Raw genomic sequence first — 26,663 nt, 5'->3', positions numbered from 1 at the left:
CAGGCTCTGCTCTCGTTTTGACACCGTGTACATCCGAGTCGCTAATTGATGCAGAAACTACCAGTGAGAAATTATTCTTTCCCCGGCCACTTAAATCAGGAAATCAGATCATTTAAGAGTGGGGAAATCGCACCAGTGACCTGTTAATTAATTCAGTGGATGAAACTGTATCCACCTGTGCTAGTCATAACTAAAGGAATGCCCAAGGTAAGTCATAGGAAATGCTTTACTTTTCCAGTAACACACAAAGTATTGCGTTAAATGAATTTACCCGTTCGCTGCCTAGCAGCTCAAAGAGAGGAAAGTGCCTTCGATCTGTTAATGCCGACTCTGCGAGGTTCAGCAGCCACTTTTTTTCAGTCTGAAAATAGATTTAAGCTTAAGAAAGATCGCCTGAGGAAAAACTGGAAACTGTGTGCATGCGTCATCCAGCAATACTGACTGTTTATAGAGGTCATCAATATAAATGTAATATTTTTTTGCACAGCTGCAGGCAAAGAAACTCTTTAGCTCCACAAACGTGAGCAGATACAACCAGCAAAAGTAATCATGGCTTTGACAGTGACTGCGCCCAGTCTGGACGCTCGTGGTGCGTGGAGCACATAAAACAGCTACGTGTGTGCGTGAGCGAGCGCACATGTACTTTAATAGATGTTTTAATCTCTAAGATAGGCACTATATGCCTCTAGAATTTTTCTTTTCATCTTTTTAAACACTGACAAACTATGTGGACTGAACCAGAGATGGTTTTATGATTCGCGCAGCCATCATGGAGTCTTTAACTGTTTCACAGCTAAACACATGCACTCCAGTCTCAGAAATACGCTTAGCATAGCGGGCTCAGTACAGCGCCGCTCATGATGAAGTCAGGGCAGTTTTAATTATGCGGAAATGGCAGACGGACTCTGTGGGACACCTCAAGAATTCATGATAGGGTGGTAAAACCTGATTGATAGAGAAAGACTGACTCGCTCAGAGCTGCTCTTTAGTTCACTGCTTAATCAAATACTTCCAACAAAGGGCCCTGCGGTGCTAATCAGAAGTGTTCATTTTCTATTGCTGGCCACTGCTGGAATGTTCTGCCGACTTTGGCGTGACCCACATGATCACAGGGGTCTAGATCTACTTGTAGCTACTGCAAAATGAGATGAAAAGTACGAATCTAAATGAAAGTTGGGTATAATAATAAAACGAAAATGTGTCTGTGTAGTGAAAAAATGACACAGAAATGAATGTGTGTGTGGCTGTTTTGTGTGTGTGTAAGATCCTAATACACCATTGACCCCATGCTTGTTGCTCTCCTTTCAGAAATTTTAGTAATTGATTGCCTGCAGACAGAAATCAATGTGATTCTGGGTGCGTAGGCACAAAATAAACAAATGCTGCTCATTTGCATGCAAGTTCCCCAAAGACTGTTGTAGAATTTAAATAAATAAAAGAAGATTTCAAAGCAACATTTATGCACTAAAGATCCGCCTTGTTTTTCCACCACAAAACATTTTTTGGAGTCAGTAAACAATAATCAGTAAGGAAAATAAAAGCCAAAGTGCTTATTTTAAATAATTTTCTGTACAAATTTATGCAATGCGCATGTGATATTCGATTATAGTCTACTTTTTTCAATTCTTTGCAGAAAAGATCATTAATTATTGCAAAATAACACAATAATAATTGAAGTGCACCATAAGAGGGAGGCAATAATGGTCATTTACACTTCAATCACTATCCGTTAAATGACAAAGACATCTTTAAAGGCACTGTCAACAACACACGTGTTTTAGTAAAAAGAGCGTTGCTACTAATCTGGTGTCTCTCATCAATAAGACGAGCGAGTGTGGGCTTCTTAACTAGAACAAGAAAAAGCTTTTTTCTCAATACAACATGATATTTCAAAACTAGATGTGAAGCAGTGTAGTTTAGACAAGCTTAATGCCTCAGTGACAATCAATGAGCAGCTGTGTTGTCGATAAACTAGGCTGTGGCTGAATATGTTAGGTGATGTGACATTTAATGTGATGTCCCTGCATGCACTGGACCATTTATATTATCATGTATCAGAGTGATGTTGGAAAAAATAGGTAAGTGAAAAAAGATAAAGCAAAGTGGAAATTCTGAGATAAAGAACAGTGACCCACTTAAAGTTTGAATGAAGCTTCTATAAACGAGAAGAAAAAGGAATACAACATTCCTGCTGTTGACTTCCATAAAACAAAAGGAGATAAGAAAGTGAAAAGATAACAAAAATGTCCTTAAATAGCTACACAGCTGAAAATCAGAACGGAGTTTCAAGTCATAAGTATGCAGACAAAATATTCAAGTTTCCCAGACTCGTTTCTGATCTATATAACTGATCTGTTTTCCTGTGCCTTCTCTCTCATCGGGTCGATAAACACAGAAATCTATTTGCATTTGTTTTCAGTAACTCTGACATTTAGGTTGAAAGTGAAATGAAATGTGATGTACTTCTAATGGCTGCACAATTTCCAACAATACCTCAGTTATTTGTCTGAAATATAAATGTTGCTCTTTGAGATTAAAATAATATTGACTGTTTTTTGGGCATATTTTGTGCAATGCAGTTATGCTGGAGGCTGGACTTTTGCTATTCCTCTGATCATTACATTAGTTTGGGAAGCCAGTATGTTTGTCCTCGACAGACCTCTTACCTTGAAGGTAATTTGAGGAGACGCACCTGACACACCATCTTTACAAACTCCAGATTTTTCAGATTGCTTTCAAACTCTGGTTAAGTCTGTCTCCGAGCCATGTCTTACACTCTTGAATCGTCTGAACTGAAACTGAAGGTGGAGGCTTCGGGCAAGAGTGTCAATGTGTTGACATTTATTTGAGGCTGACATTAAAACTAAAATGAAACAATCAAAATGTGATTGATATGTAGACGTTCAGCTTTAAAAGTCTTTAAAAACATTCAGGAATGGTTGATACATTTCGGATTTACACACCTATTTTTTCATAAGGAGATCAAAGGTCTGGAGTTGAAAGAAAGAAAAGAGACAAAGGGAACCATGCAGTCAACAAATCAACAAGTTGGGACGATATTAAAATGCAGTCGCAAGCTTGGGAACACCAAAACATCTGGGAGACCACGAAGCAGCCAAGTGGATGTTTTAGATTAGATTTGTTTGAGGAGGTAAGCGTAACATAATAGCATTAATAATATAATTGCTCTACCTTACAATGTAAAGTACCTTGAGATAAGTTTTGTTGTGATTTTGTGCTATAAAACTGATAAAACTGAATTAAATTGGTTGTACAAGCCAAGGTTTTACCCTAAGATGGTGCTTTATCCTTTACAACAGCGGCCCAAACCTTTTTTGCACCATGGACGGGCTTATTTTCACGGACCGACCTTTAAGGTATACAGCTTCATTCTGATTGGATCTCGTGTCTCCAGGACATTTTCATTTCGTTTTTATTTTTCGATGAAAGTGTCGATACAAAAAAATCAGAATCTCAATTTCTGCATTTCAAATCAAGTATGACACTATTATGCTCGCAAAACTACTCATTTGTTTAACAGATTCATCTGAAATTTTAAATATGCCATAACAGACAAAGGAAATTTTCTCTGTTGCTGTCAAAATTTAGATGACAATATTGATACCATGCTGGTGACTGTATGGTAAATATAAGGTTGTAGCCACAAGTTACCATAGCTTACTTTTCCAAAGTCTAAGTATTACTTTAGGTCTCTTTTAAAACGTCAGATAAAATATGGACAACTTTGCATTTTTGGTGTCAAAAACTAGTGCAGTGCAACTGTGGCTTCTGGGGTCAAAACCAAAGATGTATCCAGATATAGTTGGTATGTTTGACATCTATCTTATTTTTTTTGTCAACCCGTTTTGCAAAACTCCCTTCTTTGGCATTACAGGTGAAGATATTATATTTCAAGCTTTTTAATGAAATAACAACCGCTGATGTATTTTTTTCAGAGGACAGTCTTTGCAATGATGACAAATCAGGATAAATCTGTCAGCTGTATCACGAACTGCCAGCATGAAATGTAATTATCTCCACTGCTTTTCCCACACAGTGATTTATTCATCTTCTGCATATTAATGCGCTTATGATGGAGCCCCTTGTGTATAGACCAACAGTGCATTTAAAAATGTTTCTAATACTTTACACACTTGTGTATTAATTTCAGTGGAGTGGACAAAATATTTGGAACCATTTAAATATAATGCAGTCTGGTGGAGCGCTACCAGCACCCATTATGACCTATGCAATAAAGATAAGAAAATCACAAGCTGGAAACACAGTAATTCATGGTATAGATGTTGTACTGGAATATGTTAGATCTCATAGGTGTACCTAATGAAGTGCCTGAGGGATTTACATGATTAAACTGTAAAAAATGCTTAAGGTTAATTTATGCAGATTGGTGTAGAAATACACACAAGGACAGTCTCCCAGGAGCAACATTCATGTTAAGATAATTTTCATGTCCATGCCAGCTACTCCCGGACGCACATTTGGGAGCGCGATGACACAGAGCACTGAGGAGATGATGAATGACACTGGCAGCCAGCAGCATGCTCCCAAACCACTGAACGATTGCTCTCAAGAAGACCTGTAAGCCTCCTGCAAGTGGCCAGGTGGAGACAGCAATACATACTTATTCACATGCACAAACTGCAGGCAGCCATAAATCTAATGGTAATCCTCTGCGGTGTCGTGTGTGAGGTGTGTGTCTGCTCAGTGATAATAACTTTAGGGAGCAGACATCTCATTTTGAATATTTGTTGGTTTTCAGATTAAGATTTATGTTTTAATGTTTGTTGACTCCTGCTAATGCCAACTAATTTACTGAAAAATAATAACCAACCCCTGAAGCCCAAGGCTATATTTTAAAATTCCTACCTAAAAAAAACAACAACATCCAGAAATTCAGCCAGGGACGGCTTTATAACTGTTACAAAAAACTCTGGCCTCTATGGGTGAGATAAAAAAAAAAGCTACCACAACAATGATAAACGAACGATTTATATTAAAACACGAGCCTGCATTTGAATTTCCAGCTTTAACAAATTTTTTTGGAAGAGAGCTGGATGTTGCTACATTCACTGTAAGAAGTAATCTCTCACAAGTACAGCCTCATGTTTACTCTTTCATAAATCCGTAACTAAAAGTAAGGAGGTAAGTAAATAAGAGAATGTATTGCTTTAAATGATGATCAGTTTTTAGATTTGCTGATGTTCAACTGGCCAATGCCATCTGCATTATCCTGTCTTGTAAACCTATATTGCTCCTATAGAAAAATTCCAGGTTGCAGTGCACATGTGAAAACGAGCCAACAGTCTTCACAAAACAGGAGCACCGGGAGTTCTGCATGAGGTCAGTTTTCCATGTGTTTACATGTATAAGCACCAAAAAAAAAAGAAGAGAAAAAACATCTCATGTACTCACCTCATTAATTTGCAGGTTGGTGTTAGAGGCCCTCATTTTGGCTTCTAGGGCATTATGGGAACTAGTAGTGTAGTTTTTCAAACTGCGACTCTCCTTCAGGTGGGCCTGGAGTTTTTCTCTGCGCCTCCTAAACATAAAGGAAAAAAATATACAACTGAGATAAAAAGTTATTGGATCCAGTTGAGTGCTTTAAGAAGTAGCGTTTATTGGCTGAGTTTCAGCTGAGTTGTATCTGGACGTAACAGTGATGCATTAAATTCATCTTTAAGACAGGAAGATTAACACGAGACTGAACAAGTGAACCTGCTGATTGCATCTCATATCATCCAGGCTACTTCTGCACTTACAATCAGATTTAAATGCAGACGTGTGTTCTGCATTATGATATAGACTTTTGAAAACTCAAAACGTTGAGTGTAGAATGGATGGAGGGACCACCGCTGAATTTTGTGCTTAAGTACAGGCTGTTAGCACATAGAGCGATGCTAATGCTAGCAAGCTAGTCAAAAGCTGCTGATTTTTACATCGTCTTACTGCTTTTACTGAAGTTGAATTTATTAGGCTAATATGTATGTTTAGAGACTCAGTGAGATGCAAATATTTTCAATTTGGGTAGCCTAACGGTTTCATATTATTTAAAAAAAACCCTTTGATTTCTAGAGAGTAAGTGCTGCTATTAGCTAAATGAATGCGGATCATGTTTACGCTTCCAGATTTTTATCCCACTGAATCAGCATCTAATGTTAGTGAATACTCGTATGTGTTTATACAGCTATAAATACATAATAATAGGAGGCACTGACATTTCAGGGTTGCTCCAATCCGTCCAAGTGATGTTCACTTTAAATTTAGCTTCTATATGACAATCTAATAACTTATGCATGTTGTTACACCCCGGCCTAGGCAACCGGGGTGCAACGCAGGAAAATAAAAATAAGGAAAATAAAACCACGAAGGCCCTCCACCAAAATCCCAAAACGAAGGTGTCTCAAACGAAAATATTAACAAACCCATTCACAACTATTTACAACAGACTATTTATTTACCACAAAAACACCAAACTATTTACAACACGGGGGAGATCGCGACCATGACACACTGAAACACAGGGTTTAAATACATAGAGGGAGCAATCAGGGAATGGACCACAGGAGGGAAACACAGCTGGGGCAAATTAGAACTGACGAGACAGGGAAAATGTAAACTGAACACACTAAGATAACACAGACTTTCAAAGTAAAGCAGGAAATACATAACAGTCACGCAAAAACAAAACACTGACACACCGAAACGTAACATTGTTGACCGAAACTGTTAACAGGTTTTATTCCTAGCAGCAATATTCAAATGCCCAACAATATGCCTCTCATAAACACTAGCACACGTGGTATATTCATGCACAGTGTAACCTTTGTCAGTCTCCAGAGTAAATCATATACACCATCATAAGTTCTATACAGCACTGAATACATATATTCAGTGCTGGCATTTCCTTATTAAAGGTCAGACAAACAAAAGTGAAGGCTAACTGACAGTTTTCAGGTCATTTTTGTTATATCTTTTGATTTGAATCCGTGGTTCCAAACAGATTCAGCTCCATCTCTCACTCTGGTATTGATTTTTCGAAATGTATCGATTAATTTTTACATCACTTGAGATTAGTGGATCCTGAAAGGGTTTTCTGTTAACACTGCTTTGGAGTTGTTTGACTGTAAAGAAATAAGAGACACACCTGCTGGCTAAAAAGGCCTTTAACCTCCCATAGTTGCTTCCACTCAAAAATCCATACCAGTTCCTCTTTAGCGTGATATTAGCGTGAGGTTTTCTTCCAGTACAACCTGTATCGAGTTCCTCAGTGTCATAATTATGTTTTGCACTCATTATCTTGAGATTAGCAAGTCTCACTTGTAACCAGTCTATAATTTTGCTCTAATTAATTCAAAACTGGAGCTTTGGCACAAACAGCTAATTATAACCAGTTTGAAAAATGATGTCTGCTCCCTTGCCTTTGTTTCAGAAATGCAGATCTCACCGAGTAGTGTTCTACAGGTCTCCTCTCAGACAACAAACTAAACATATGTAGCTGCTAATTGCAGCCAGAGATGTGAGAATTTTTAGGTCTCTTTTCTCCAGCCAGTCGAATCCAACAGTGATCTCAAGAGTTCTCAGAAACATTATGTGCAGCAGCATTTTCAATATTGTATTTAGGACGGAACAAAGGAGGGACAGATTTAAGTCCAAGTTTATACAGAAGAAACTCCACCAACTGAATTTATGAGCGTGGCTTACTTTTTAAAGTATCCCTACCATCCTTTGCGATTCCTAAAATAATCTATTTTCTTCCCTCTCCAACCAAGACACTGGCTCCCTGGTGAAGGAGAGTTGGTTTCTAAGATTTCCCTGGAGAAGGATGAGTGGAAGAAACTGAGCTTCCTGAGAAGCTCTCTACCAGTAATATAATTTTACCTGATTTCTCTGTGATCGGTAATTAAAACAAACTAATAGACGTTTATATAATGACACTTGACATGAAGTTTGGATTTGTTATTAATCTCTGTCTCTCTTCCACAGCATGTCTTTGTCCTGTCTTTCTTCTCTCACCCCAACTGGTCATAGCAGATGACCGATGAGCCTGGTTCTCCATTAGAGGTTTCTTCCTGTTAAAATGGGAGTTTTTCTTTCCCACTGTTGCCAAAGTGCTTGCTCACAGGGCTCATATGATTGTTGGGTTTTTCTCTGTATGTATTATTGCAGGGTCTACCTTACAATATAAACGTCTTGATGCATGCTCAATCATCCAGCTAAGTAAATCTCCAAAAGTTGATTCTGTTCATCTGGACGTAGCGTTTTCTGTGGGAGAAACGCTCCGTCACTCATCCAAGTGACTTCTTCAGTCTCAGCTGACTGCAGGTTTACCCAATCTTAGAAACAGCACATTTGCATAATGACTGAAACCAGCCCACTAAAGGAACAATGGGCTGGGAAAACGCTACGTCCAGATGAACAGAATCAACTTTTGGAGACTTACCGGTACAATATAAAGTGCCTTGAGGCGAATGTTGTTGTGATTTGGCGCTCTATAAATAAAATTGAATTGACTCCATTTAATAGTTTCTGCATAGATATGTAGAACTGTGACTATTCATTTGAGATGTGTTCTCCTTACATTAGTAAAAAAAATTGAATATTACAAAGAATATCTTTATAACATTCTTTGCAAATACACTGAAGGACTAAAGTCATTGACAGCCACATTAATTAGTTTGACCCTAATCTTGCAGCTGACTACATGACAAAAGGTTTAGAGGTAATCAAGTTAGAGAAAGCGGGATAATTACAGCTGGAGTAGCTGAAGGATGTGAGCCGATTTTGTCCATTCATCTGAAAGAACCTCTTTTGGTTTGCTATTCTGACCAGTAGACATTAAAAATCTACTTGATTTTTTACACCACTTACCCAAGCATGTGCAATTAGACTGACCTGGAGCACAAAAGCTCTGTATCACAACTTCATTGTGTTGTGCCAGGGGTATGCTCATTACCAGATGCAGCTGATGAAGCCTTTACTTGTCCTTTGTCAGACACTCTGCTGAATGACAGTGACGTAATGAAGTGTTTACAAACTGCCGCATGCTAAGCTTCTATCCTCTCCACCTCTGAGGCCTTTAATTATATTTTCTTAGAAGGAGGCTGTGACATTTGGTACACACTAGTTTTGGAAAAGTGTTTACTTACTACCCTTGTTTCTCCAAAGAAGGATAATTAGAAAAAAACAACTAAGTACACCAGGAAAATTATGTCTGCATTAGAGGACTTCTTTACATTCACATCCTCTGCAAACACACACACATGCAGGAGTCTCTTGTTGCAAGGCAACAGTGCTGACTACTGATAAATCATGCTGACTTTTTGCATTTAGTCCCAATGCAAGCAGTATTTTAAAGCGAGGCAACTTAAAAACCTATGGAGATAATCTGCCTGATAAAAGAAATTGCTTCTGATGAAGTTATTTAAAGAAGAAAAGTTTGACTCCTTGTTAAAAATTCTCAGCACTGCTTCCACTCCACTGTCACCGCACGGTATGGATTAGTTCACTGTCAGCGTATGTGTGCTGGGGAATGACTCAGCATTGTGGCATACCACACTATGACTCGCTTCATGACTAGTGGTGATGTAACACAATCTTGCTCCTGTCCACACACATCAGATCCAAGGTTAGCCCTGAGAAAACGACTTCAGCAGAAATGAAAACAGTCTGCTGGTGTCAAACTGCACATCACATACAGTATGTGCATTTAAAGACCACAGAAGGTCAAACAGCCACGTTAAGTAACGTTGAGCAAAACATATTTTGAATGAGGTGGGACTTAAAGGGTACAGAGCTCAAGGCGATCTATTCTAAAGTTTTTGTGTTAAGTCTGACTTTTACCAAGGAGACTGAAGCCCACCTCCATTTACAGACCACGAGTTCATTTTTTAAAAAAATATATTTTAGTCCTGCTTATTTATTACATATTTGCCATCATTGTTTTACTTGAAGCACCTTTTGTGCAATTAAAAAATATAAACATGTCAGTGCACATAATGTTGCAGAATGGTTAAATATTGATGTTGCCATCTTATGATAGATTGGAGTTTGGTACACTCCGCTTTAACTGAGTAGCAAAATCAGGACATTAGAGTAACTAGATAAAAACATGACTTTATAATGAGTGTGTAAAATAAGCTCGTAGACTGTCGTTGTTGTTTTTTTAAGGTTAAATGTTGATTATGAAGTGGTGAGTTTCACAACACTCATGGAATAGAGTTAATGTTAACTTTTAAAGGACAATAAAGCAGATAAGTCAGCAGTGATGGATATTACAATGTAAAACACACTCTATGTCTCTCTGTTATTGTTTTAGCATGAAGTGGGAAACATTTGTCTTTCATGTAGCTGCACTTTTATCGGGATCTTTTTTCTCGGTGTGAGAAAACCTTTGACTTTATCTTTATTCAGGTCACTCAGATCCGCTCCCTTGCTCCTTCATCCCAATCTGTATGCATCTTCTCCAATGAACAAGCAAGTTCCCTGACTCAATTATGGATTCACTGAAAGCGCCTGTCCATCATCGCTTGATCCGATTATCTTGTTGTCAGGCTGCTCACTCACTCACATCATTATATTACTGAGGAAAGCCTATGGAATTACAGTGCCATCTATCATAGCTTGCTCCATAGTCCACATACTCTGAATGGCATACTGCCATTAGAACCAGATGTTTAACCCATACTGCTGAGATTCCCTTCACAAGGGATATATATATATATATATATATATATATATATATATATATATATATATATATATATATACATACTATTCATTTACTGTGAACACATATTAACTTCAACCCTGCAGAAAACAGGCAGAGAGCAGAGAAAGGCTTAAGTCACATGAGCTGACCTTTGGGTGATAATAGGCTATGAATATGTGTATAATGAGCTTTACAAATTGTTGCAAATACCTGGTCTGGGATTTCATCCAAGATGCAGGATGCCTCAACATGTTGCCTCAGTTTTCACTAAATTTAAATATGTCTTTGTTTACATGTGGTCTGACCACACCCAATAGGGCTTATTTCCACATGTAGTAATAATATATTGATTCAGGGACCAGTGGCAGAATGTAGCAGCAGTAATATTACTTAAAAGTTTGAATGTCAGTCATTGTAGACACTTTCAAATCAAAGGAAAATCATGAAAAAAATCGAAATTGCTGGTTATGGTGAAATTTCATGTCACTACAGCTAATTTACTTGTCAACATATTAAAGGGGAAATGCTGTCACTCTAGGAGCTGAGTAATAATTCAACTGCAGTTCTTGTAATTTCAGTCTTTCCAGTGTAGAACTGAACTAAATTTATCTGTGCTGAATACCCACCATGAGCTCTAACCTCAGTCGTTTTTGTGTCACGAAGCCACTGAAACACTCTTTATGATATGCAGAGTGCCGCTTCACAGAGGAGAGACTGACAAAATGTCATAGTGGTTCCTGTTTTTCTGTTGTGTTGGACATCAACTACATTGTTCACAAAAACAATCAGCAATATCACTTATAAATATACATTTTGCTTTCTTAAATAATTAAGAATCAAGTGACCAAGTACCATTTTCAAGTTGTAGCAGCCAATAATCAAAAACAAGCTCACCTGAATTATCAGCAGTAATTGTTTTTTATAACTCAGGAAAACTGAGGACTCCTGCAATGTTTCCATTTGGATATTTGTCAGTGAGCATATAAATGCATTAAGTAGCAACATATTCACAGCTTGCCAAATACTGTGAAAGTTCTCTGCTTAGCATCCAGAAAACCAGTGTTATTAATGACACGCATAGTTACTGACTGAGCTGCAGCTGCACCCCTGTGCATGCTTGCACTGCCTGCGCCAGCTAGCAACAGCCAAAATGCTGATGAGCCATAATAGACAGTATAAAAGACAGAGATTGCTTCCAGGGCTGAAAAGTGAAACTAATGCAGAAGTGACTAAAACCTGCATGCTTTAATGGCTAGCAGGGGGTAGGACGTCTGGTTGCATAAAGACTTCTACTTGTGCAGAAGTCTAGGATAAATAGCTTCATGAACTCAATCTCTAATTTTTTGTCATATTCAGTGAAAGATTACGTTAGGTGAAAATGATTGTGCACACAAGTGTATGATCTTAACAGTTTTTAGCCACCCTTTTAATGGTATACAAGGACAAGGGCTAAGAGAGAGATGCTGTAAAACCTTGACAGGATGAGACTTTCTGCAGAAAACTTGGAAGAAAAGCTTTTTTTTTTTCCATTTTCAATTTCTTCTACTTCTATACCAGTGGTGATGTTTTGTCCGAGTGGTGACATCTAGCATTCGAGAGTTTATTACAGCAAGTCTAGCAAACTTCAAGTGTCAAGGTGATAGGGCCCTGGTGACATCATAGATGGCACACAACACAACCAGTGGATGCTCTGTGTTTGGAAGATTACATCGCTTCATCAGTGCAGCATCAATTTCTTTCAAACTCTCTGAAACTAAATGGAAATCCCTTCATGTACTGAATGTCCCGCTGATGAAAGACAATTTGTCCATTTTGAGCTGGTGGGCTTCCAAAGATAACGGCATGCTTCCCTGTTATTGTTATTGCTAGCAAAATATGATTTGAGTCCACATCAGATTTTCATTTTATTTCTGTGAAGTTTGTGTTAGTCTGTTTGCAATGGGAACCAGAACTTTTATTGGGTTAGTGATTAGTGATCTCCATTTTTAAATTAGTGCTGGCTAGTCTGGCTTTTTGTTGCGTGTCATGAGGAAAGCAAAGGAGAAGCATTAAGCCAAGGCATTTGGGACCTCGGCTCAATGCACAAATGCAACAGTTTGTGGGGCAAATATGACCCGAGTCTTTAACAGAAATGAAATCAAGTCTAGAGGCTGTTAGATGCAACAAAGAGGGTTGAAGAAAGTCTGATTTTTGATGTTACTTAACAAACCATTCACACATTAGTGATAAAGAGAGCTTGAATACATTAAAAATAACACCTGTTCGTCTCCATCTGTTACGTAGTCTGCTCGCTGTTTGTACTGAAACATAATTCCTAGGAAGATAATGCTTAGAGGTGGAGATTCACACATTATTTGTGCAATTATGAAATAACCTGTCGCCTCTAGTTTGAAGTTTGTAGATTTTAATGCTCGCTGGCAGTGCACTGCAATCTGTTTAAAGTTTACTTAGTGACAGTTCATTTACAACAAGCAGTTTTACACGACTTTCTTCTTTCTCAAAGAAAGATTTGTTCACTGATCCACTTTGTTGTTGAAGTGTTGTTCCCAGATCTCAGCATTTAACTGCGTGAGTGCAATTTGAATATTACCTACAGGAAGTAAGTAATAAGCTAGTAAGTATGCTGAATTGAAAAAGATTTGAATTGTAGTTTTAACAGCCATCTGTAGACTTTATGTGCGGTGTTGTGAGTTTATTTTCTCACTTGTTGCGGCAGTAGAGGGCCATGCACAGCGTTCCCAGGAGGCTAATTGCCATGGCGATGGATGTGATTGACAGCACCTGTCTCTTATACACCTCTTTGCTCTCTGTGGAGAAATAAACAGAGGAAGAAGTCACATTAATGTTTGAACAACAGACCCTCGGGGAAATAAAGCTATAGATCACGCACGTGTTTGCTGATACGTGTTTATGCGAGAGACCAAGGAAGGGAGAGGAAACAGTGGGCTGTGCATCTGTGCGAGTGTGTATATCTGCAGACATCCCACAGTCAATATTCACACAGTCCTCACCCTAACGCAGAATTAAACATGGGTTTGAGATTTGCACTTACCCATTTTTAATTTCTAACGGTGTTGTTTACAGCACCCAAACAGCCATTTTAAATCATTGAACAAGCAGTTGTGGTGTAACAGCTCTCTTAGGCTTTTTTGTATCTGTCTTGCAGATTCTTACAAGTGTAATTACTTTTGCGTAAACCAAATAAAATTGAAATAAAACAGCAATAAACAAACACGCTTTTACAACTCCCCAGCAACACTTGCTATTCTTAGTTACCACACAGCCTTTCGGCTCATTTTATCAGCTCTCCCACATAGAGTAATGGTCCGACAGACACAAGACACTGCTTTTGAAATGGATGCCACATGTAATGGAGCCTGAATACATGGAGACAAGAAGAGTTATGGTGCGGAGGAACGCCATTAGTGGAGAAAAATGGAAGCTGTCTTGTTTGTTCCGAACAAGTAAATCATAGTTGCCTTCAGATACATTAATAGGCAATCAATCAAGTTTTATTTAGCAAGGCTCAGACCTTGGAAAACAATGACGATGACAGGTGTTGAGGTTTTACGTTGAGGTGATTGAGACAAATTTTCACCATGGATGGGCACGAATGGCCACTTTAGCGCAAAAAAAAATAATCACCACTCACAAAAATCACAGCCGCGAGCTGAGGAATAAAACCGCAACACAGCTGCAGCCACTACGTTTTGCTCAAGGGCATCCTGACAGCAGTCAGCGAGGGAGAGTGTTACTAATTCACAACCACATCAATATTTTTAAGCCTGTCAGGGAATTTAAAACAGGGATCTCTCGGTCCAAGCATTTCACAGCAGCCTTTAAGCTATTGTGTACCCCACAGAAATCGCACAACCGGTCGTACATGCAATATATCATTTATAATCCCTAAAAATAACAGATGTTGCAGAACCTATTAGTGTCTTTTCGGTACATTTTTCCCTTCTCCTCTGTGCCATTATTTCTCTCCCTCCATCTATGTCTAAATTATGTCCGGGGCCAGTGCTGTTTAGATGCTGCTAATCAGGCTGCAACAGATTTGCTCATTGGCTACAATTATGTCAGTAGAGGGAGCTGGGGCACATTCGGTTGGCTGCAGGGACGGCAGAGCAACAGACACGGAGGCAGGAGACCAAGACGAAAAGCAAAGGTGAGGAAAAATCAACCAGCCAGGTGCTAGTAAGGAAGGAAGATGGATTTTTATCTGATAAATCCAGCGTATTGACTGATCTGGCTGCCACTGTTTAGCCTTTTCAGAATTTACAACATGCCTGAAGAAAACTGGGTGGTAATTAATGTGTGTAGGGACAGAAATATATGAATACATGCATTCACAGCTACGAGTTGAGTAGAGAAATGGGCAAAACTTCAGTATATCACACACTGTCTGGCTTATATTTACATATGCATACAGCATTTCAAGTATTTGGTTAGTCATAAATATGTTTTTGGCTTGTCCAAGGTCACGCAATACCTTAGATTCCCCTCCCACGTGCTTATTTGGTCACACTAGCTGTACACACACACACACACACAAAACAAAAAAACACCCTCTCGTGATATGAATTAATCATATGGCTCATGAGAGGGAAAGTATGTTCATGTTCCATCTGTGGAGCCGTGAGGTCACATCTTCTATTACTTTCCACTTGAAACCTCCACTTCTGCACTGCAGAGCCCTGCCGGCCACTTATTCACAGCCACATTATAGAGAAATATGATCAATATTTTACACTAAAAGTGGCAGCGGCAGTAATATAGAAGGGCTGCTGTGACCTTTTTTGTATGTAGTCATATACATTCATAGCGTGTTTACAGCTGCTATACACTCCGCACAGTTGAGTGTGCCAGAAAGATAAGCCGGTAAGAAATGGAGAAAGAGTTGGAGAAATACAATTTAAGTGGGCTTATGTGAAATAACTGAATGGGAAAATAAAAATGAAAAACTGTGCGCATTTCCTACTTAAAAACAAAACAACTCAGATTTTGTGTGCCGACTCTTTCAATCATTATCCAAAATGATTGAGTTGAGCTTCATTATGAGAAATGACCAGCTTTCTGTTACATCATACAACATGCACACCTATGTCCTGAAGAGCATGGATGCTCAAAATAAGCACAAACAATTACAGTGCAATCAAATAGCGGGTGAGAGCACAGTCACAGACACTCACACACAGAGGAGACTAAAGTCTGGCGACAGAGAGAGGTGGCATTTTGACAGCATATCTCTCAGGCATACTGACTCTGAGCCCTGATGAGATGGCTGAAGTCTGCCTGGTGGAGTTCATGACATATAAACAGAAACAGTGGACAGTAAAATGCACTTGGCAGTTCTCCAGCACACACATTTCCATCAGTAGTGGCCCTCTCCTTTGGAGTGCTTTTGAGCCAAGTCCATTAGGATCGACTCAGTTTTCCCCTCAAAAATCACTGAAAGTTAAAAAAAACCCAAACAAACAAAAAAAGCTCTTGTGCATTAAGAGATTTCAATTTTTTTTCTATCCAGGCAGTGTTTGCACATTGAATCTTACCCTTATTTTAGTGACAAAGGGTGCCAGATTAGTGAGTAATTCAAGGATTTTAATCTAATACCAAACATATGGACAAGTCAGGCAGCTGGCAGGCACCGACACTGTCAAGGACTGTTACAGATATTAGGTGAAAGACTATTCAGTTGTATTTCATTTGTACAATTATGGAATAAACTGTGGCCTGGAGTTTGAAGGTAGTAGAATTTAATGCTGATTGTCAGCACATTGGATTCAGTTCAAAGTTTATATTGTTGCAGAATTTGGATGATTGATTGGTCAAACAGTCAGTGTTGGCATACTAGCATAGAAGCTACTGATCAACCAGGTTTTGAGACTACCAGAAATGGAGGTAATAGAAAGGATGGACTCGGCCCCTTTGATGTTACTCATTGTTTGTAGACTTTTGCTGTGAAGCCTCAACTCTGCTGTTATGTTGTTATGTTGCTGGAAAGAGAAGTGACCATAATTGCATGAAAAGTTCCAATGCAAGTTATCAGCAAAGGCTAGCAAATATGACTGAGAATGTGCATCTAGACACTGTATGGTAGCATTGCACATCGAGCTAATAGTGCTAAGTACAATAAAAATAAAATACTAGAATTTCTCTCATGAGAACTGGAGCACTAACTTCTTAGATGAACTGATGGGACAGTTAACGATGCAACAAACCATAATGTTTGTCAGACAAAACTCCAAAAGACACCAATGCCACAAACAGGGTTTAGCAATGCAGTTCAGCAGCTTGAATTTTCAGACCCTCTAGGGCAGTGTTTCGCAACCACTGGATGTGCCGCGAGAAATGATCAGGTGTGCGGTGAAAGATTATCCACCTGATTGGTACTCTAATCCAGCCGTCCCCAACCTTTTGTGTGCCACGGACCGGTTTACGTCTGACAATATTTTCACTGACTGGCCTTTAAGGTGTTGCGGATAAATATAACAAAATAAAACCAGTACAGGTGACAAAATAAGAAGATTTATTCACAACACATGGGAAAAGACCCAGGGAAACCGAGTTAATGATAAACATCATTGAAAAATAACAATAAAAACCCTGAAAACCATACATTTTACATCCGAGCCTCAACTCTCGTGGCCCGGTACCAGTCTGTGGCCCAGGGGTTGGGGACCGCTGCTGTAATTGACCAGCGTGAGTAATGGGCAGAACAATTATATTCTTTTCCACTAGAGGGCAGTACAACTTCTTACTCCAATTAAACGGGTTACCAACTGCCAGTAAAACAGAAGAAGACGAAGAAGAAATGACATGGTCATGCTGCAAGTGAGACAACACAGCACGTCATAGCAAAAGATAAGTGTTTCAAAAAGAAAAAGTAGTCAGTCTGACCTGAGTCCTGGAGAACATTCGGACCCAGATGAAGGCTCGTGCATGAGTGAGAAAAAAAAAAGGTATACTGGGGACAAAGCGAGCCAATTCCGCTATACCGGCTTCACGGAGAAAAATGATCAATATGCTTTTTGCGACATTTTTGTTTGGTGGTGTGCTGTGTGATTTTCTAATGGGAAATATGTGCCATGGCTGCAAATGGTTGGGAAACACCGCTCTCGAGGCCTTCACCTGTTCCATTTTAAGCCTTAATAAAACCCCTGTACATGGGACATAGGAGTCGATGGAGACCGACTCGCAGTGGCCATTCAAGCAACTGTTTTGGCATTGGTTCTTGGCTTCATCTAAAACAGGTAAAATGGTACCAACCTTGAGACAAAGCTGCAGACTGTTCACCAACAATACAATCAGAACAAACAATGAAAAAGAAAACAGTGATTTAAATACGTTTAACACACAACTGTAGATTGATTCATTTTCAAAAGCCCAAATAAATTCTGATATTTAAAGGTTCAGCCCTATGAGAATGCTGTTTTAATCCTTTAAAGGTAGTATTTGGTTCCATAATGATGAGATTAAAAAAAACCTTTTTTATATCATAATGTACATTATGCAGTTCCATTTTGATTCTTAAGTCTTGATAACAAATTTGTCTTCATCTTATGCTCCACATTGTTTTATCAAGTTAGATCATTTATTACGAGTCCATGTCAATGACAGCTCGGTTGCCCATTGTCACGGGCCGAGACGGTTACATAAAGTGCACTAGAAGAGTTTGTTACTGTCAAAGCGCGGCATATAAAGATGAGCATTCTGATACCAACGATGCTCTGTTTATCACATGCCCCCAGTCTAGGCCATGATAAATGTCATGATCATTAAAGACTGACATGGATGGATGAATGGAAGGAGTGACATAAGAAAAAGCAAAGATCAAAGGATGCAGACAGAGTGTGGGATTATGTTGCCATTTCTCCGCAGCTCTGAGTATTAGAATTTCCATGTGCCGCAGCACAGACTGCTGATGGTAGATAAAACCTTTATTATGCAGGCCTGCCGTGCTAGAGTAAACATGCTCTCTTGGCTGGTCACGGTTCTTTCCTCTATTACTTGGATAGCTTTATTCACCCATTTACAGACTGAATCTATTTAGGTGACTGGAGATATTGTTATCGCTGGCAATTTTCTTTCTTTCTATCACTTTTTTTTCTTGCTTCTCATAATATTCTCTCCTGTCCCACAGCCCGGAAGATGTTACTGTAGCTCAGTATGTGCTGGTAGTAGCCATTCTTCTGTGTGCTGCCTGCCGTTTGGCTTCTTACTAGCACTAAAAGGAGAGAGCTCATCGCCCCGGCTTTTCCTGGCTGGTCCTTCTAGTGTGGCATGAAATTGATTTTAACAAGCACTTTGTTTGGATCCACCATCAAGCACCACAGATTCTTTAACCCTTCAAATTCTCATGCCCCAGTGCCTGAATGCTATGTTTTTGTCTGCCTGTTTTTGGTTTGGTTGGTTTACGGATAGATTTGCATAACAATTTTACTAAAGGCTGACTTCAGCACAACTAAAGGATAATTAACTTTGATGAATCTGGATGCAGAAGCTTTTTGGATGCATTATTCATCAGTGTCAGATGACGATAGCAAATAACAGGGCCAATTCTCCCATGGCAATTTTCTTAAAAAATAATGGGACATATTACGGAGTATTTATTTATTTTTTTATTACTAAAAATTCTCTAATCCTGAACCTATAGGAAAAAAAAGGTAATGTTTCTAGAAGCAACACCGATTTATTCAAAAAGAGCCAAGTTGCACCACGAGGAATTCAAAACCCTTCACAGAAAATCTCAGTATAATGAAAATAAATGAAATTGTGATAGAAAAGGGATCTCTGGGAAGACACCGGAGTGATTGCAGTTTATAAATTCCTCTCTGTCTTTCTTCCCTTGTGTTACTTATCTCCTTTCTCTTCTGTCATACCAAACAACTCGGGCTTAATATTTAGCATTCTCAGTGCATTTTAGTTCTCGGCTTACCAAAGTTGAGTGAGTGATTTAAAAAGTTTTTCTACCTCGCCAGTTTCTATCACGATGTGAAGTAAATGACAGAAAGAAACAAATGCGTCCAGCTAGGTCTGTTCGCCTTTGCTAACCAGCCTCCTTCCAGCACAATCACTCGACGAACCCTCTGGAAGGAAATTGAAAATCAACATGACTTAAAATACATCTACTGCCCTTCAAAAGTAGCTGCTTGTAACACTTTCTTCAAACATTGATTTACAAGTCAGTGCAAAAGCTTCCAGTCACAGCTCAGTCATATTAGAAATATTGATGACCACATGACTGACTGACTGGATGCTGTCAAATTTGTCAACTTCTGCCAAGTAACCAGAAAATATATTAAGAGGAAAACTGGATCAAAGAATTCCTGAAGGTGGTCTCGGCTCAGGGCTTCAGGCTGTGATGTCCTCGGAGGAGAGATTTCTCCTTTTAACCCCAGAAACTGAGTCTCTTGGAGGGGAGAAGTTCATTCTCTATAAAACAGGCACAAAGCTTCAAGTTATCTGTAAAACTAACCACAACTGGGTTAAGATAAGATAACCTTTATTATCCCACACGTGGGAAATTTGTTTTGCTACAACAGAAAGTGGACAGTGCAATGTTATATAGCAAAATATATATAGCAAAAATTAAAACATCCATCCATCCATCCATCTTCATCCGCTTTAACCGGGGCCGGGTCGCGGGGGCAGCAGCCTAAGCAAAGAGGCCCAGACCTCCCTCTCCCCAGCCACTTCCTCCAGCTTATCCGGGGGAACACCAAGGCGTTCCCGGGCCAGCCGAGAGATATAATCTCTCCAGCGTGTCCTGGGTCTGCCCCGGGGCCTCCTCCCGGTGGGACATGCCTGGAACACCTCACCCAGCAGGCGCCCAGGGGGCATCCTTGTCAGATGCCCGAACCACCTCAGCTGGCTCCTTTCGATGTGGAGCAGCAGCTGCTCTACTCTGAGCCCCTCCCGGATGTCCGAACTTCTCACCCTATCTCTAAGGGAAGCTCATTTCTGCCGCTTGTATCCGCGATCTCGTTCTTTCGGTCACTACCCACAGCTCGTAGCCATAGGTGAGGGTAGGGACGTAGATCGACCGGTAAATTGAGAGCTTCGCTTTTACACTCAGCTCCCTCTTCACCACGACGGACCGGTGCAGCGTCCGCATTACTGCAGCTGCAGCCCCAATCCGTCTGTCGATCTCCGGCTCCCTTCTCCCATCACTCGCGAACAAGACCCCGAGATACTTGAACTCCTCCACTTGGGGCAGGAACTCATCCCCGACCCGGAGTGGTCACCCTTTTCTGGCTGAGAACCATGGCCTCAGATTTGGAGGTGCTGATCCTCATTCCCGCTGCTTCACACTCGGCTGCGAACCTTTCCAGTGCGAGCTGGAGGCCCTCACCCAATGAAGCCAACAAAATTAAACCCCACATGTTAATATTTACTTGTTTGTATGGCAAAGAATGCCAAGTTTGACCAACACATTCTCATCTTTGGAGTCAAGTACTGCCGTTCTGTCAGCAGCTGCTGGCATCACAGAGACACGCTGGCAGAGGCAACATTGGACACAAAGAGATAAAAGTTCTCTTTTAAAAGAGTGACAAAGTCTGCCTGAGGGGCGGCAGTTTCAAAGTCATGGGTTTGTGAGTCAGACCCTGTCATGTTTGGGTGATTTGTGTTTTGCACTCATGGATTTCTTTTACTTTTGCTCACTTTTTACATTTGTTTTCAGTCGCTGGTAACATTTATGGTCGGGAATAAATGTGTCGCTTCTCGACAGTTGTCAAATGATGCTTACGGCTACCCCATGTGTTTAAATGTGACTTCGTTGCTGTTTATAGTGATGCCAGTGACATCTGGTGTAGGTTGGGGCCCAAGATTACATTTTTTTTAATCTCATCTCAAACACTAATGTCTTCATGCTAGAGCTCCCTGCAATCCCTCAAACCTTTTACTTGAATGTTAAATTTACTCCAAACTAAAAATCTGTTTATTTATTATTAAGGGCGAGTTTCTCAGCAGCAACTGAGATTGGTCCTTTTTAATCCTCAGATCAGAGCCTTTTTGGTCAAATGGTATCTATAAATCATCCTGTTGTTGATGCAATGTGTCTTAGAGTGAAATAACGATTTGCTATCACTTGCTATTGACAGAAAGGATGGGGCAGTTCAAGTGACAGTTTGTAGTTTAATCTACTATGTAAAGTATATTTTCTCACTTGCATTAATGACAATAATCTGTGACAAAGAGCATTACAGTAGGTCTGTGCATTTCTTTCCTTCAAAGAGCTTCCAAAGGCACAGACACTGACACACCAGGATTGAGTGTGGGAGGTTCTTATCTAGCCGCTGCTTAACACAATGCTGGGGGAAGACGTTGGCAGGACTAGAGACGTCAGCTCGGCAATGAAAATGTGGCAGCCTGAACAATGTTGCAGAAGCATAAAACCTCTCGCTGAATATAAATGGGGAAACCTGCAAGATAGCTCTGTAGAAAATATCATCTGTCACTGCCAAGTTTGCATAGTCTAAGCAGGTTTTCTAAAAAAAGCTTTACTTCGTTTGACTGCTTAGGCAGCGATCGGGCAGCTGAAAGAGATGCAGCAGTGCTTGTTCTTGTGAAATTTGACTTTGAGCATGTAGATGCTGTAAAGCCAGGCAAGAGGAAGAGCATTTTCCTTGATACTACAGAGATTTTTTTTTAACCTAAAGAGGACACATTTTGAGAGAGAGTGAGGGGCTCTGGTTAACAAGTTTCATGTCGTTAACTAGCGCTTCTCAGCTGTGATACCCGACACAGAGTCCGCGAGAGCCAAAACCGGGAGCGAGCAGCTTGGCGAAGACGAGGTGGAGCCGCTGGCATCTATCCTTCACAGCCTCGCAGCGTGTGCATGGGAAACGCACACTAACATTCAACACACAATCGCTGGAAGGATCTCATCAAACTCACATTAGGGCTTCAGACACACACTTTGAGCATGTGCCATGCATGCGCACACATACCCACACATACTAATGAGGAGTGCGACTGGTAACGGTGCCAACATCACAAAAACTCCCTCACTGCACCCTGCACGCCTCTCTGTTCTCACTGTTTCCAAGGAGACTGCAGCACATTGGTATTCTGGTGGGACACTTCATGAGCAATTGTGAGAAAAAGAGAGAGATAGTGCAAGAGAGAGAAAGAAAGCAGAAAGATAGAAATGGTGCGGGGAGTAAAGATACGTAAGTACATATGTGTAAGGAGGATAAAAACAGATTAAGACAGCGTGTAAAATACAGTGCAGCACGCACGGTTGACGGCAGCTAATATGTTAATGTATAACTATAGATATATTTGTATTCACCACAGCTTTCCTGATTACATTTCAAATTATGTCACAGTGCCATATGTAATTAGACACATCCAACTTATGCCGTTTGCTGGCTGTTATGAACAATTTGTTCTGTATCTGAGTCCTCAGAGTGTATTGTTTATCCAATATGAAAAGCGGTGATGTTTACAGTTATGACTCAGACAGATGCAAGACAAGAAAAGCTTCCTTACCCATAAACTCGATGCCCAAGTGATCTGTTGTTTCACGCAGCAGGACGGAAGAAGGAGAGAGAGAGAGAAAAGAAAACAGCTTTTATTAAGAATTGCGTACAATAGCATTGTGTGTTATGTGTGTAAGTCATCTGTTGTCACAAGAGGTCAGAAGACACATGTTAGTAAAATTACACAATAAATGACACATGCGTGAGGACCCTCAGAGATAATAATGCTGGATCTGAACTAACCTCGTGCTTAAAGGCCCAGAACTCTTTCAGTCGGGTTCACGCTATGAACACCGCAGTTGTTTGAAAAAGTTGTTATATCCTCTCCCATGCACAAATCAAGAATTATTAACATTTGAACAGATGTCTGATGACAGTATTGTGGGCTTTGCTTGTGTTTCCTGCACCCTGTCAGTCAAATCGGATCAAACCACAGACCAAAGGAATCACAGTAACTGGGATCCTAAGCGATAAACTTGGCTCAGAGATTTGAATCTGTCAGTATCATTTTATACTTTACTCGGTTTACTCGGTGGAGAAAGAACACTTCAGTAGCCTCACATGTAAGTGGTGTTATTTACTGTCATTTTGTACCAATGAGAACCAAACCAAGCAGAGATCTTAGCAGAACTACTACAGCTCACACTGTTCCAGCTCTCAGGCTTTCCTTCCAGACTAATATTTTCTTCATCACTTCATTCAGATAAAATGCTTTCTAATCTTTTACCTACAGCTCAGATTTCTGACCTTGACATTTCTGCAGACACAAGTAAAATCGACAGATGCTGGAAAAAGGCTTCAAGGCCACCAATAGAATCCACTCGTTACAAAGAAGAGAGAAAAAAAATCACTATCAGTGTTCATCCACAGCCTAAAACTGTCTAGTTTTGACTCTGAACAAACACATTTTGTCTTCACCAAATTGCGATCACAAATATAGAAAAGTGTGACTTAAATCTTTCCTGCCTGTTGGGATCTGGCTTTACAATTGGTCCCTCTAAAGCAGCGGTCCCCAACTCCCGGGCCTCGGGTCCGTGAGTCGTTTGGTACCGGGCCGCGAGAGTTGAGGCTCAGGTGTGAAATGTATGGTTTTCAGGGTTTTTATCGGTTTTCAGCGTTATTTTGTTATCGTTTTTATCATTAACTCAGTTTTCCTGGGTCTTTTCACATGTGTTATGAATAAATCTTCTTTTTTTCGGTACCGGTACTAGTTTTATTTTGTTGTATTTATCCGCGACACCTTAAAGGCCGGTCTGTGAAAATATTGTCGGGCATAAACCGGTCCGTGGCGCAAAAACCACGGTCCGTGATTGGGGACCGCTGCTCTAAAGTACACAATGCAATACTTGCACCCCCTTAAAATCACACCCTCTACAGAGAAAATTACAAAGTCAATATAAGAGGGGGCACCTCAGTGTCAACTATATATATTTAATTTTGTGTAATACATTGGGATATTTATAATTAGAGGCATTTGTATTTATTTTGTAACTTTGTTTAGTTAATTGAGTTAATTAGTTCATTAATTATTCTATTATCTAATCATAGTTAGAAAATGTTAACCAATAAGACACAAATCAATTAAACTTTTCAACATTTCAGTCATTAGTGTTGATTTCTACCAAAGTACTGACTTGGCAGTAGTACCAAACCCAGGTCTAGTAACTTCAGCTGTTTTATATGTTACACGATGCACTGATAGAACTTATTAAATACAATGTTTGATTGGCTTTTATTTACTTTAAATCGCTCACGCTGTTTTCATAACACTAACCAAAGTACTTTCCTGACTCTAACCACTCAATCCATTCAAAACCAAACAGTTCTGTACCAGTCATGCTGCACTTAAGTATAAATTAGAGAAACAAATTAGCTGTATCAGAGTGTATTTAGATGAAAAATGCACATTTAAACACATAAAAATATCACAGCCAACCAGCACACCTGCGAACTCATCGAAATGAATAATAAATTGAGGATGAAATTCATTCACAAACTTGAGCTCAGCCACGGTTACAGCAGATCAGCGGATCCTGCTGCCAACCCCCATCCGCTACTGGCTCAGCTGATACAGCTGACACATGCAGATGGTAAATATCACGTTAATAAAACCAATTCAAGCTTCTTTCGCCTCCTCAGAGTCGACTTCACAGAAGTGGAAATTTCAAGATTAGAGTTGAAAATGTCTTTTGAGAAAAAAGTCGAAATGTGGAAATTATTGTTGTTGTTTCAGGACAAACTGCCATGGCTGCCATACCTTCTATACGGTCCTCATCTCAGTACTAGAAATCAAGGAAGAGGCATGAGGAGAGAGGATTTGAGGCAGGAGGCATTAACAAAATGAGACATCCTTGCTTCTGAGCTGTCATTTTAAGACAGTGTCAGTGTAGAATGAGGAGTGCACAGCTTCTTAATCGGTTCATTGTGGGGTTTTTAAGACTACTACTGTTATTTATGATCTCTGTCAGATGAGCATGACAGTGTTCATGAAAACAAACCGTTTATATTCAATTCCCAGTGTGACACAGTGTGACAAGAATGCACACATAATATATTTTTCTTCCTTTAGTCATCACACCCACAAATGTTGAAGGGTAGAGATGATTTCCTTTGATAACCAACACAACCAGTGAACAATAAACACATGTATTTGTAAAATCCTTCTACCACCATGCTTTAAAGATTCCAGCTGTTTGGCACAGCTGTTTTGTATGACATGGTTGAAAAGACTTTCTCAAGGTGCACCTGGTCATCCTCGATATCCTCGTCTTACAACTCTTCTCTCTATTGATTGCTCCCGTCTCCAGATACATTTTAGAGCCCGATCCCGATATCCATCTTAAGACCTAAGCACAAGAGCATCACAGAGGGTACCTAACGTCTCCTTTGTATACAGCTGTGAAGTCCAAGAGCACTTTAGCACATGGCTTTACACACTTTACTGACTATCTAAAGGGATGGAGACTGCATGTGTTTTTAAATATATTCAAAGCTCTTTTCTTATAGCGAGAACGACAGGTACCTCATTCTCTCTAGTATTTTTGTCATGTTTCTTTACTAAATAAAACTTGAAAAACAATAATGTACAAGCATGGTTTGTGATAAAACATGCTGCATTCCTGTAATTTTATGTCACCTTTCATCCTGTAACCCTCAAGGAGTCTTCTTTGTATACAGTTTTCTTTTAATGTCTGTGTGGCATCCCTTAGTAGTGTAACAACGCTGTGAACTGAGGGTAAATGCATATGGTAAAGTCTGCAGAAATGCAGACTTACGAAAGTGTGCATGAAGGGCTCGAAATGTTTCTTGTGGTGCCCTTGCACACTTTGACAATGGTACAGCCCTCAATAACTTACTGTAACAGTGACTCAGTGTGGACACTGAGACTGAGCTGACGAGATGAGACGTTCTTGAAGGTGATTCACAGAGTGAATGAGGACAGAGGA

General features: G+C 39.8%; 1 protein-coding gene across 2 annotated transcripts in view; it reads right to left on the bottom strand.

Moving 5' to 3' along the window:
- Nucleotides 1-26,663, bottom strand: part of nrg3a (neuregulin 3a) — a 360,904-nt gene that overhangs the window by 19,127 nt on the left and 315,114 nt on the right. Inside the window, exons 4-6 of one of the 2 annotated variants that reach the window (XM_082557497.1) lie at nucleotides 23,228-23,251; nucleotides 13,434-13,536; nucleotides 5,434-5,560 (exon numbers count right to left, since the gene is read on the bottom strand). In XM_082557497.1, coding sequence (XP_082413623.1) covers nucleotides 5,434-5,560; nucleotides 13,434-13,536; nucleotides 23,228-23,251 — 254 coding nt within the window. The remainder of the gene's footprint in view (nucleotides 1-5,433; nucleotides 5,561-13,433; nucleotides 13,537-23,227; nucleotides 23,252-26,663) is intronic. The other variant, XM_082557498.1, reaches the window with a different exon arrangement.

Source organism: Aulonocara stuartgranti (assembly GCF_965226115.1).
Source record: "Aulonocara stuartgranti genome assembly, chromosome: 13".
NCBI lineage: Eukaryota > Metazoa > Chordata > Actinopteri > Cichliformes > Cichlidae > Aulonocara > Aulonocara stuartgranti.
Note: the sequence above shows the minus strand (reverse complement) of the source record. Positions and strands in the feature narration are given on the sequence as shown.